Below are 14,533 nucleotides of genomic sequence, written 5' to 3'. Positions count from 1 at the left end.
TTCTTTCTTAAAGATGAGGTCTAACATATCTAGAAGGAGAAATGACTGTGACATGATATTAAAGTACAGCTAGATGTACCCACCTAAGTTCTTTCCATAACGTAGACCCTAACAGAGAAAGGATTTTCAGACATCGGGTCAGCTAGTCACAAAAGGTTGCCTGATGGCGATTGCGTTTAGCAATAAGGCCGCCTTTGCATACAATTGTTTTTAATTTATAGTTTCTTTATTTTGTCTGGGTTATTTCATGTTTTGTGTGCAGTAAAGTTTTCTATCTATCTCATCATCATCATCATGATCAACCCATAGCCGGCTCAATACAGAGCACGGGTCTCCTCTCAGTGTGAGAAGGGTTTGGCCATAGTCCACCACGCTAGTCAAGTGCTCTATCTATCTAGTCATCTTTAAATCAAAATACCCTTAGCTCAAAAATAACCTGAAAAAATACCTAAGCATTGAAGCACTTGCCTTCAGGTTACAAAACCGTACCTATTAATTTCTATTTAAGCAATGAATCTAAATATAACGAAGTCGCGAGCATAAGCTAGTAATTTATAGAAACAAAACCGACTACTACCTTAATCACATGTTAACTAGGTACAAATAAAAAACTTTCTAGTGCATCGCTTTTTACGCAGATGCCCGAGGTGCGGGGCGGGCGGGAGGGGGACGTCAAAATAGAAAGTTGCAATGGCTGCATTGCGTAGGTAGGTATACGCACTGTTGCGTTTCACAATACCGCCTAGCTCATAGGTGGGACAAAGAAGGCTTGCATAGGTTTGCTTGCCGTAACTCTTGGTTTATCTGTAAAACATGAGAAAACATCTTGCCCAATAGCTGCCCATAAAAGGAATAAGCTATCGCAGAAAATGTTTTTGTATGGGTAAAATTTTCACTAATTTAAAACTTTTTATCTTTAGATAGGTAGTTCTTATTTAACAAAGAAAATTTGATGTATTTTCTTTTTGTTGTATTTTTTATTGTTATTCGTAGTTGCATTCAAATTTCGATGTCTCAATGGCTCAATTTCCTTGGGGGAAACACTTTAGGTAGGTAGGTACATACTACATAGTGCGATGTTTTGTCGAATGTTAGAAATGAGTGTACCTACCTAGTAGAAATAAAATTCCAATAGAATTCAATGTTGTTTTGTACAACAAAACACTATCAACACCCATTGCGATGTTTTGTCGTATATGTCCCGCAAATTGTTAATGCGCGTGGCCGCCATTTTAGTGACGTCAGCACTAGACTGAAGTTTCGAGCTGATGGTATATTTTTATTTCGGCTGACGTCGATGTTAATGAGACATGGTCCCAGCGCAATTTGCGGGACTTACATATACAGAAACTTACATAATATTAGAAATGAGTGTAGTTGAAATAGAATTCTAATAGAATTCAAATGTAGCAATGTTGTTTTCCTTTATGTAAAAGCAATTAACCAGGAAAATTGGCTGATGATAATTGAGTACAAACAATCACAAGTAGTTTGAGTCCCACAAAATTAATTATTCAAAGATATTATTGACAGAATTAAAATGTGTAGAACGGGCTTTCCAAAACACCGCGAACCGGAAAATCTGCTCAAAATTGATAGAGACAATATAAATAGCTCTAAATTCGCATTGCATAAATGCAAATTAAATGCACTGATATGATGATTCAACCTGCAGGAGGGAAAAGTTTGTGATATACTGCGCTACGCTTTCCGGTGCGAGGTCGCCATTCTAGCACCTTGAGACCCCAACGTCTATCAGTTTTTCGAAGTACATTTATGTAGCTATTGCCACTTGAGCTTCGCAACCCGTTGAGTTATGTCAGTTACTCTGGGTCTCCTCTTTTCTGAATTAATTACGTAGAGAAACTCCGCAAGGACAGAATCTCTTCATTGCCCGATGAGTGACTCTGAGCATTCTTATAAGAGGCTCTAGTTGGCGACTACGTCTAATATCCATATGTCATCTCTGACAACACGCACTGTTTCGCCGAGTTTCTTGCTGGTTCTTCTGGGTAGGAACGGCATTCCGAACCAGTTGTAAATTAAACTAGTTGACGATTCAAAATCACTAGTAAAAGTTTACTTGAATAAAAATATATTCTATTCTATTCGGTTTTCAAATGGAGAAGTTACTATGACACTTATTAACTTTTTTAAAGAAACTATAGTTACTATTTTGAAACCTGTCTCTCTATCTGTTTGATCGCGCATCATTCGTACTTACAACGTGAAAAACTGATGAACCAACGAAGATAGGAATTGCGATGCTTAGGAGATAAGTTGTGAGCGATTTGAATACGTAATGAATGCATCTAAGAGGCAGTTGGAAATTTAGAAAACTGGTTTGCATACGTCTCGACAACGTATTGCGTAACGACGGACATGTACTCTTACGAGTCGTACTATGCCCTTAAAAATAAAGGAACTATTTGAATAATGGTCTACATTTATTTACATCTGCAGTTCTTAAGTGTTTCACCATCATCGGTAGGGCGGCGGTAATCACTTAACATCAGGTGACCCGCCTGCTCGTTTGCTCGCTATATTTATTATAAAAATAATAAAAAATCATCACGATCAACCCATCATCGGCTCACTACAGAGCACGGGTCTCCTCTTTTTTGGCCATAGTCTGTCACGCTGGCCATGAGCGTTTAATGTGAACCAAGTGTCGCAGAGTTAATGTGAGATATGTATGCAATGTATCTACTTATTTTTTTCATAAGCTTAGGTATATGTTTTAAAATCATTGACGAACAATGTACGGCAGTTATATCTTAAAAGCTTATTCTAACAAAACAAAGCCAAACAATGAAAAATCCGAAATCTATTCTCCATGATGAAACATTAACGTATAGGTATTTATCTATAAACATACCAACAAGAATAGTGTTCAAGGCCATTGACCTGTGCTGTTTCTATTTAGGTATCTGCTAGTCAAATCTGTTATGATCTTTTCAGTGGTACGTAACGCATTTAATGTATTTTCAAACAATTACTTAGTCACAAATACAGCGGTGTATATGTTACCGTCAATCTGTATAGTCTGGTATTGTAAAGAATACCTTTGTATTCTATAGAATACCAAAACATTCAGGAAATGTATAAAATATTTTTTACTAGCTGATGCCCGCGACTTCGTCCTCGTGGATTTAGGTTTTTAAGAATCCCGTGTGAACTCTTTAATTTGCCGCGATAAAAAATAGCCTATGTCACTCTCCATGTCTTTAGCTATACGCATGCAAAAAATCACGTCAATCGGTTGCTCCGTTGTGACGTGATTGAAGGACAAACCAACAAACAAACACATTTTCGCATTTATAATAAGGGTACTTACTGATTTCATAGTTTGCCTTAGGTGTTCTATACAATTTCTAAACAGCAATAGGTATGGTATGAAATTCGGAATGAAAAATGTCTTCAGGTATAAATATCCGTATCCGTATCCGTATACTTACAATTGTGATTATGGTTGCATGTCTATTATATCTAGTATTGTATAAGGGTCAAAAGGTCAAATGTTACTTTTTATACAATTCCTAGGAACTTTTAACAAATTGTATGGAATGCTTAGGAATTGTATAGGTACAATGCCTAGGAAATGTATGAAATGGTAAAATATTCTATACTTTGTCAAAACAACCCCGGTATTTCATAGAATAGCTAGGTATCCTATAGAATGACTAAAAAAGAGCAACCGCCGAGTTTCTTGCTGGTTCTTCTCGGTGGGAACGGCGTTCCGAACCAGTGGTAAATTAAAACTACCTGACTATTCATAAACACTTGTAAAAGTTTACATGAATAAAAAAAATAAAAAAAACTGAATTACACACAGTGCCAGTATCATATATATCGAATAGGAGGCCGACATCTTAACCACTATGCTATAGTGGGTAAGATTTCGGCCTCCTATTCGGGAGGTAGGGGGTTCGATCCGGGGGTTGACCTCTAGCTTTTCGAAGCTATGTGCGTTTCAAGAAACTATATATATCACTTGCTATAACGGTGAAGGAAAACATCGTGAGGAAACCTGCATGCCTGAGAGTTCTCCATAATATACTCAAAGTCATCAAAGTGTGTGAAGTCTGTCAATCCACACTGGGCCGGCGTGGCGGACTATCAGCATCAGCTATGTCATAATCTGTTTCTGCAGTGCTAAAGCTAAGTTGACTGCTGCAAGGGTCCCTGACTTCTTCGCCATACTCCGAGCGAGGACGGCTTCCTTCTGGGAAAGACTGACACTATCTACTAACGCTATCTTGTGTGCTATTGTAGAGGATCTTAGTAATCGTTTTACAAAACATTGGTCCAACCTGCATCGGTGCGACTGGCGACAACAACACCTTTACTTAGATTAGTTTTTTAAATTGTTACCTCCATTTTTTACATTTATATTCGTATTCAATTAAATTTTAATATTAATTTAATAACTTCATATTGTGTGTATATTGTTATGGGTTATATTATAATTGCCTGAAATAAAATTATTATAATTTCAGAGCTAAGCATATAAGAGTTATTTTGTCGTAACTGAAATCAGTTTGGACTTCGGGAATCGTTATTATTGCGTAGGTATAGTACGCGACAGGTCGAGTTGGCAATCGGGGTATGAGGCAGGGGGACGCCCCGCACACCCGCACGTCACTCGCGCTATCCCGCACCGGGTCAGCGCGGGGGCTGTGCGGGTGTGCAGTGCGTTCCCTCCCCGATTGCCATTTCGACCTGTCGTGTGCTATATCTAGATACTGAAAATTATAGCATCTAGCTACTGCTAGGGCCATGGCCACAGTATACTTTATTAATATTACTAAAGCTCGTGTTATCTGCATTTATATTTACCCGTTATTTTCGGGTATATGGCTTGGCGTGTGTAGGAGTACCTTAATGCAGCTTTTATATGCCTCGCGTGCGGTACGACGCGACGCCTTCCAGCTCACTTCTTATTAGGTACTTTCGAAGCTATTTCATTTAAGGTGAAATACTAATAGTTCGCTAACTATGGGCCTCATGAGAGAGCTGAGTCACTCACTCAGAGAGCTATGCTTGGAGTTTCTCTACGTGATGAAATCAGAAATGAGGAGATCCGTACGAGAACTAGAGTAACCGACATAGCTCAATGGGTTGCGAAGCTGAAGTGGCAATGTGCAGGGCACATAGTTCGTAAAACCGATAGAATTTGGGGTATCAAGGTGCTGGAATGGCGACCTCGCACCGGAAGACGCAGCGTTGGAAGACCCCCCCACTAGGTGGACGGACGACATCAGACGAGTCGCAGGGATCCGCTGGATTCAGGTGGCGCAAGACCGTGGCGTGTGGAATTCCCTACAAGAGACCTATGTCTAGCAGTGGACGTCTATCGGTTGATGATGATGATGATGATGACTAATAGTTCATGTAAAGTTGGGAAATCGCACGTCAAAAATATAAATTCTCTTTACGTCCCATCGCGTGGGAATTTTGAAAAATCCGGAAAATTATTTTTCTATTAATGATTCGAGATCGATTCGAGATTAAGCGATGAGAGCCTAGTGATTAAGACGCCGGCCTCCTAATCGGAGGTCGGAGGTTCGACCCTGGGCACGCACCTCTAACTTTACGGAGTTTTATGTGCGTTTTAATTAATTAAATATCACTTGCTTTAAGAATTAAACTATAGCTATAAACCTTCCTCTTGAATCACTCTATCTATTGGTGAAAACTGTAATTATCACTGAATAATGCGGTAGTTAAATATTTTTAATTGCACAAATAAATGTCTTTTTATATTTTTCTATCTCTTGTTTTTTGTTGATAACTTTTGACCTAAAGCAGTGTTAGCAAAAGTAAAAAATTCAAAACACATCCGCCTTTTCAAGGTTAGTATAATTTCAATTAGTATACATCAAAACCGTAAAAATTTTAGATTTCATCACAACTATGGAAGCTGAGATAGCCTTGTGGTTAAGACGTCCGCCTCCTATTCGGGAGGTCGGAGGTTCGATCCCGGGTACGCAATTTTTTAAACAAAAAGTGAAGGAAAACATCGTGAGAAAACCTGCATGCCTGAGAGTTCTCCATAATGTTCTCAAAGGTGTGTTAAGTCTGTCAATCCGCACTTGGCCAACGTGACGGCCAAAAACAACCTTCTCATTCTGAGAGGAGACCCGTGCTCTGTAGTGAGCCGGTCATGGGTTGATCATGATGATGATGATTCGAGATCACTAATTTCTGAACGTGTGAAATACTAATTTTACGCGTTAATACCTACTAGGTGATGCCCGCGACTTCGTCCGCATCGATTAGGTTTTTAAATATCCCATGGGAACTCTTTGATTTTCCGGAATAAAAAGTAGCCTATGTAGCCCCGGGATCTAAGCTATCTCTATACCAAATTTTGTCAAAATCTGTTGAACGAACGGGCCGTGAAAGGCTAGCAGACAGACAGACAGACAGACAGACAGACAGACAGACACACTTTCACATTTATAATATTAGTATGGATTTGTCAAAATCGGTTGAACGGATGGGCCGTGAAAGGCTAGCAGACAGACAGACAGACAGACAGACGGACAGACAGACACACTTTCACAATTATAATATTAGTATGGATTTGCTGTAGGTAAAATCCTATAGAATAGTTACCCATCATCATATTATAGCAACGGATTGAGAAAGCAAAAAAATTGCAACAAAAATGACTTCCTGTTTTTTTTGTTTTTATATATAAAGATGGAGGAAGATTATTATGCTATGCATAGTACTCTTCATAATACTCTGATAATAGTCGTACACCCAAAAAATAAAGCAAGAAATCGATTCTCGATGGTCGGCGAGTTAGATAGGACTTTTTAGTGCTATAGAAGAATAATACCTAATTGGTCCTTGGTCGGAAAATAGAAGCGACTTTCTATTCACTTGATATTAAAGTAAAGGCTTCAGGGTGAATTTACCTTAACGATTACTTTCAGGTTTCCAGTCAAGGTCGAGGCTTGAAGCTTGACTGGCTTGGAGAAAAACGTTTTATGGTAAATGATTATAAGGAAAATGAAAGGAGCGTGACATTACATAAAAGGCAGTTTTTCTTTTCGGAATATTGCACGCTATGGTGTTTGTTCGTATCGCATTGCGATATACAGGATGTTTTGTTTCTAAACGTCATTACTCAGTAGGTAAATTTTAGCAAGGATTTATATTGACGATTACAAATTATGCAATGGTCAGTCAAACTATTCCCACCATTTATGTAAAAAACAATAATAAATTTTTAATTTGTTTTAAAGTAGGTACAGTACGCGACAGAAAGTAATGTACATCGGCCTTTTGAATGACATTTCGGCTTTGTAGAGCGTTTTCTCAGTCACTCTTACCTATATGACGTTTTGTCGGCCTCAACGACAGAGACAGTGCTCTACAAATCTGTTATCTCCTTCTAAAGGTCGATGTACATTACTTTCTGCTGCGTACTGTAACTACCTTGACGAAGTTGGTAACTAACTGTCTTGATCCCTATAGATTATGCCCGTCTTCTGAAAATAAAAGTAAGTAAACTCATTTTTCAATTGTGAATCCGTCCAGTAGTTTGAGCTGTGCGTTGATAGATCAGTCAGTCAGATTTTCCTTTTATCATCATCATCATCATCATCAACCAATAGACGTCCACTGCTGGACATAGGTCTCTTGTAGGGACTTCCACACGCCACGGTCTTGCGCCGCCTGGATCCAGCGGCTCCCTGCGACTCGTCTGATGTCGTCCGTCCACCTAGTGGGGGGTCTTCCACCGCTGCGTCTTCCGGTGCGAGGTCGCCATTCCAGCACCTTGGGACCCCAACGTCTATCGGTTGTACGAACTATGTGCCCTGCCCATTGCCACTTCAGCTTCGCAACCCGTCGCTTTTCCTTTTATATATAAAGCTAATTTATAAAAAATCTACCTGTATTTCTAATCAAGGTTTGCTTTACCACTTTTCGTTTTGGAGTTCGTGATCCCAGCGACACCTCATTTGTCAAAATCAGCGTGATAGAGGCTTTCTTTTTCATCATTGACAGGCTTGCGCTTGACTGCGATCTCATCTGATGATAAGTGATGATGCATTCGAATGAACATGAACTTGGTTATTCATTCGTAGAGCCAATATCCAACTAGTTTCGATGTATACGACACATAAACATACATACAGTGTTTTGTGAACAAAACTTTTTGGTGTAACACGGCGTCCGTATTTCCTGCCACGTCATTTAGTTCTCTCAAGGCAGTGTGACTAGGCATCTTAAGGCAAGCATGCTCCGTATGTAACGAAAAAGAGTCTAGTGCATTCAAAAGACAGACAACGAAGTGATCCTAGGGTTCAGTTTTTTCTTTTGAGGTACGGAACCCTAAAAAACAAACTACTAAATATATATATATTTTTTAAATTATTTAACAAACTACTATCTTTAAACATACGTGTAAACTATCAGACATCAGTAGTTACCTACGTAAAATAAAGAATCTCTCATTAAAAGATTCTTCCGCAGCCGCAAAGCTATTTATTATTAAATTCCTAAGTAGGTTAACAACTACGAACTAACTCAAGTACAAAGCAGTGCTCTATGACACACACTCCAATTAGACAAATAGGTCAGATGCACCATGTGTCAACATTATCAAATGTACCTACTTAAATACTTTAATACAGCTTCGTTTTATGCCGCGCCCACACTCACAAAAAACCGGCCATAGTGCGAGTCAAACTCGCGCACTGAGGGTTCCGTACTACAATCGTATTTTATCGACATTTTGCACGATAAATCAAAAACTGTTATGCCTAAAAATAAATAAAAACCTGTTCATATTATGATACCACACTTGGTAAATTAATTTTACTTTGAAAGTTGAAAATAGCAATATTTGTTCATGAACACATTTTCATTTTTTTCTTGTGATGTAACCACAAATTCACGGTTTTCAGATTTTTCCCCTCATGTTTGCTATAAGACCTACCTTCCTTCCAAATTTCCTGATTCTTGGTCGACGGGAAGTACCTACCCTATAGGTTTCTTGTCAGAAAGACAGACAGACAGACAACAAAGTGATCCTATAAGGGTTCCGTTTTTCTTTTTGAAGTACAGAACCCTAAAAATTAGCGTTGGTGTTGAACGCTGCAGCGTACATATTTTCTTCCCAAACTCTCATAACGAATTTTCCACGTAAAGGTGTGATTACAAAATTTTTCACATATCATGACGCACTACGTAAATTTTTATTAGTACATGGAGTGTGGACGTAGCTTTAAGGCCATGTTTTCTTTAGACTGAAAACTGCTATATCAGTAATATATTTTTTTTTACGGAAAATTAAAGAGTTCCGACGGGATTTTTAATAATCTAAATCCATGCGCATAAAATCGTACTGCATCATCTTAGGTACTAGCTTATGCTCGCGACTTCGTCCGCGTGGACTACAAAAATTTCAAACCACTCTTTTACCCCTTTAGGGGTTGAATTTTCAAAAATCCTTTCTTAGCGGATGCCTACGTTATTTAATAGCTATCTCATCAAATTTCAGCCCGATCCGTCTAGTAGTTTGAGCTGTGCATTGATCAGTCAGTCAGCTTTTCCTAAGATAATTTTCATTGAAACATAATATTATGAAAAGTCGCAAACAAAAAGAAAATGAAAATTACACGTAATTATTCGTGCTTATTCACTTTATCAAACATAAGTAAAGCCCCGCACATATTTTAGGGGCCAAAAATCTCAATATAGGTAGGTACATAAAACGAGTTCGTTTCCCAAAGTTTTCCCATTTACCATAACATTTGAATAGGGAATGCCTCCGATGATTTTCGCGGTTCGCAGAGCATGTTAACCCAAATAAAGGGCGGACATTGGCATAACCCGTGAACACTGTTTTCTATTCTTGAATGATATTATTTACTTCGAAAGGCGAGTTTATGAAGCTTTTATTTGTTTGAATGAAGTTTTTCTATACAAGGAACCATTGACTTATATATTACTTCGTATAGACAGGGTTATTGAACAAACAAAATGCCACCGACTCATTGGTGCTTGTGTAATGTGTACCAATGCAACCTCAGTGACGTCTGGATTTCAAACGGGTCGTTAATTACCTACATTACTATCTAAGAGGTGGCGCTGATTTATTTGGTTTCTAAACCATGAGAAATTTTGTTCGCTTGACCATATCTTGTCATTTATATCGATGCAAGGAACGAAGATATTATAAATCCCTAGACAGGCAAAGCTCCTTCATTCGTATTTTAAAAAGTTAGGACTAAATGCGCTTGTATATTGTACAATACGCAGGCGGCACAAATGACGGTGTTTATGTACGCATCTTTGGGTAAAACGACACCTTTGAGCATGCTTCAATATACAGCTCGTGGTCTTCCATACTAGTCCATACTATCCGTACTTCCATACTAATATTATAAATGCGAAAGTGTATCTGTCTGTCTGTCTGTCTGCTAGCCTTTCACGGCCCAACTGTTCTACCGATTTTGGCGAAATTTGGTACAGAGATAATTTGCACCCCGGGGAAGGACATAGGCTACTTTTTATCCCGGAAAATCAAAGAATTGCGATGGGATTTTTAAAAACCGAAATCCACATGGACTAAGTTGCGGGCATAATCTAGTTCTTTATAAGTCGTTGACAAGGAACAACAAGTTTGAGACAAGCTTACAACTAGTTTCACATCCGCCAGATAAACTATATCTAACGGATTTTGTCATTTTGACAGATTCCCAGTACAAAAAGTGTCATGACGTCAAATTTATTCATCAGATAAAGTTTGGAAGCTATGAAACAGGCCCTTAGTCGCTATAATCCGCCAAAACTGACAAATCTAGTAAGACACAATATCTATTGTAATTAATATCAAATGTTTATGACTGCAAATAACTTTGAAAAAATTTGGAATACTTAACTAAAATTCCACTTATATGCCTATTTACTATGCCTTAAATATACAATGTAATAATTTTGATATAAAATGGAAAAATATTTGTAAGTATATTCTACAAAATTGGTGCTAATATTCATTTATATATGCAAATGACCTATACGCTTATGTATTATTCAAGTATTTCATTATCATTATTCGGCAAACTTCATTATTAGAACCCGTTCAATTAAACAAAATTTGTGAATTAGTGTATGAAGATAAGGTTTTTTTACTTTATTTATTTAAACCAATTTAAATGCATAAATTACGTATACAGTTCACAGGTTCATGAATCAATAAACAAAACAATTTAGCGCATAGAGTAAGATTAAGGCCACACGATGCGTTTCAGATGCGTTGCGGCGCCGCGCCGCACCGCTGTGGATTTCAGTATTGGCGGCAACGCATTGCCACACGGGCAATGCGTTGCGCCAGCAGAAAGTATGGCGTTGCAACGAATCACCCCTTTCTGCCTCGTCTCTCTGTACGCTTAGTATAATATTTTACGTCTCACCAACGTTGCTAGAATTCGATAATCAAAACACAATAACGTCAAAGTAAAATGGACCTAAAGAGCCTTGCATTTAAGGCAAAAATTCAAAGCCACTGATTTTAATTTCGCAAGTCGCAACGTTTCCGCTTGGAGCGTTGGCTGTAGATGTGTAGATAAACTTGAGCTTTAAAACAAGGCCTTTAAGATCCAGTTTACTATAACGCGGAAGTGTTTCGACTCTCGAATTCTAGCAACGTTTGGTGAGACGTAAAATCTTATACTACGGGTACAGGCCCCAAGTCCGTTGCACGTGCGGTGCGGCGCCGCAAGACGTCTTCGACGCATCGTGTGGCATGATAGAGCGGTTTTGGAGCTGGTAGATGGTATATTAAGTGGTCTGTGGTTTCAATAAACATACGTATAATGTGTCCGAACTTTATGAGGGAAAGCAGCAGAAACAGCTGAAAACGGCAAGCGGCGCAGGTATGCCTCTCTTATCGAGAGTTACATTTTTGTTCCGTTTGCCGTGGAGAGTGGAGACCCTGGGGCCATGGAGTCTTAGTGCTAAAATTTTTTACGAGACATTTCACCGCGATTAATAGCCTCATCTGGTGACAGAAGGGCAGGCTCATTTTTTGCGCAACAGATCAGCCTGGCTGTCTAGCGCGGAAATGCAGCCAGTATTCTTGGCACCATTCCACGCGGGCATGATTTGTATAGTAATTAGATAAGGCAGCTTTAACTTTTATTGTAATAATTATTTTTATTAAAAAAAAAAGGTAACTATACTAAAGGGAAAGCCATAAGTATTGTCCTTTATCTGTCTACTGTCACTTGAAAAATTACTGAAATTACGGTTAGCACGGAAAATACTTTGCTTTAATAATTATTGATGTACCTATTTCTAAAATAAATAAGTCTCAGTCCTATAAAACCTATTGAAAATATTGAATAAGATTATATTTCTAGCTAAGTCGTCACAACATGGTGGAAACTTTTTCCTTTGTTAGTTCAGACGCATTGTCGCTTCTACATAGTAATTATTCTATCCCGTTGACCGTTGCCGCGGCACTTTGCGCAACTCGATGCAACCGTCCCCCTTCCCCCCTCTTCAGTACGCGTGCGCGTGTGCTGCATTCCGGAACCGGGTCGCAGCCGAAATTCTGCTCCCACCAACCTAACCTGGCCTCCCCCCCTTCCCGAGGTCATAGCGCAAATAATAGGTTCGAACGGCTCAATATACTCTGGGCAGGTATACGTGCACGCATGCAAATGTACAGTTAGACTGTAACGGAGTGCTTGGGAATCAAATCGATACCGTATCGAACCGTGCTCGCTGGCATTTTAGGCCAAATGGTCCAAAATTGTAAAGTCCGGTGGGATTTACGAGGTTCCCAGCCCAGAAGGTAATTTTAATTGTGTACGTTGCATGGCTTTTGTTTGTGTTCGGTGTTTTGTTGCATCTTATTGCTGTAAACAGGATTCTACGCAAAAGCAGCTACCTATAGGCGTTGGCATAGTGTCTATGATTAAGTTAAGTAATAGCTGAAATATACGTGTTTGTTTTCAATCGTTGACAATAGCTGAATTAATGTATATATTAAAGATGCAAAAATAACGCTGTGTAGAGCATACTGCCGAAATTTATACTCGGGAGGCTTGTGGGTCAACTATTGGACGACATAGACACCTTAAGGGTGCAATATAATAATGGTTTCAGGATGCTGTTGAGCTTTTTTGTTTAGCGTCAGGTATGTTCGTAGAGAAGCACACGGATGACTTCTTTGCCGTAATACGGAAGAAGTCATCATCATTGCTGACAAGGCTGCGCTCAAAGTACCTACCAACCACACCCTGAGTTTGCGAGTGAGATGGACTCACCTCACCAATTTATGCTTGAATTCATTATTCAAGTGTTGGTGAGGCCACAATGTAAATGTTTAGTAGTCTCTTTTTTTTCCACAAAATTATTACTAACATTAGTTTTTTAAGAATTCAAATTTTCTACTTACAAATTGAGTCCTAGTTGTTTTAAATAAATATTTATTATTGTTAATAGCTAGACGAATAATTAAGTTCACACGACATCTTTGTCTTTGTTTATCTCTGGCTATATCTTACACGGGAAATCCGTATGTTGTAGCCTATGCCCTACATGTACTTACTGGATGTTATCTAATAATGAAAAAATGATAAACAAAATATGCGCAAGTTGTTCTACGGGAGTCTTTTATGATTAATATGTAACATAGATACCTACCTACATAAAATCATTTTTGAAAACTATTTCAAAAGCTAACCCAGGTGACGATGACTTTACTATTTCTTTGTATATAAATCGTGTTTGAGATTCTAGTTGACATTTTAGTTACGACTTATGACAAAAATTATTTACAAAATCCGTTCTAGATAACGAACTAGTTTTCAAGTGAAAGGACATATTATTATTTTATTACAGATTTTGCACCATTTATAATGACATAATTTATAGCGTACTTATGGCGTTAAACCAACCCTCCACTGCCTTTTCTATCTCTTCTAGAGTTTTCAACTCAACTCCACAATTTTTTCCAGAAGTTTTTGCATAAAAAAGTAGGTTCCGCAATTTCTTGCGTGAGTACAAAGTACAAGTGACATGCCTAGCTTCTGCAATTTTAATAGCTGGTGGACATTTAGAAACATAAACGTTAGTGAAAATTAAAAAATAATCAATGTCTACTCAGCATTATCGACATTTAATTTTCCTACAGTTCAGGGATGCTGAAAAAAATCTCTCCTGTAGGTCCGTCACACACGTCTTTTCATTTTAAAGGCCGTACAAAATGACTCCTCACGCGCCATTTTAACTCTACGGGTCAACGGTCATGTTAAAAGTAGGGGACTAAAATCATACTTTTAACATGAAATTTACACATTAAGTTAAAATACAGTGAGGAGTTAAATTTTACGCACTTTTAGTTTTAACGGGTAGTACCTACTCCATTTTCGACGACACTAAAATTAAAATAAGTTCGTATCGCGTGGACCTAAATTGGAAATTAATATGTGATATTTTTCGTTATATCCACTAGAATCGCCTCCGATGAAAACATGCTTGGACAAACTTTTCTCTATAG

At 38.3% G+C, this 14,533-nt stretch overlaps 1 protein-coding gene across 2 annotated transcripts in view; it reads left to right on the top strand.

Moving 5' to 3' along the window:
• The window catches only part of chinmo (Chronologically inappropriate morphogenesis), an 84,441-nt gene that overhangs the window by 22,517 nt on the left and 47,391 nt on the right, over positions 1-14,533 (top strand). The window contains exon 1 of one of the 2 annotated variants that reach the window (XM_034968645.2): positions 12,724-12,823. The exons of the other annotated variant lie outside the window; for it this stretch is intronic. Within the exon in view, the coding sequence (XP_034824536.2) occupies positions 12,771-12,823 (53 nt within the window). The 5' untranslated portion in view covers positions 12,724-12,770. Of the gene's footprint in view, positions 1-12,723; positions 12,824-14,533 lie in introns of those variants that run through there. 2 annotated transcript variants of the gene reach the window in all.

This window comes from Maniola hyperantus, chromosome 1, assembly GCF_902806685.2.
Source record: "Maniola hyperantus chromosome 1, iAphHyp1.2, whole genome shotgun sequence".
NCBI classification, from domain to species: Eukaryota; Metazoa; Arthropoda; class Insecta; order Lepidoptera; family Nymphalidae; genus Maniola; species Maniola hyperantus.
This window is presented reverse-complemented; position numbering and strand designations above follow the sequence as displayed.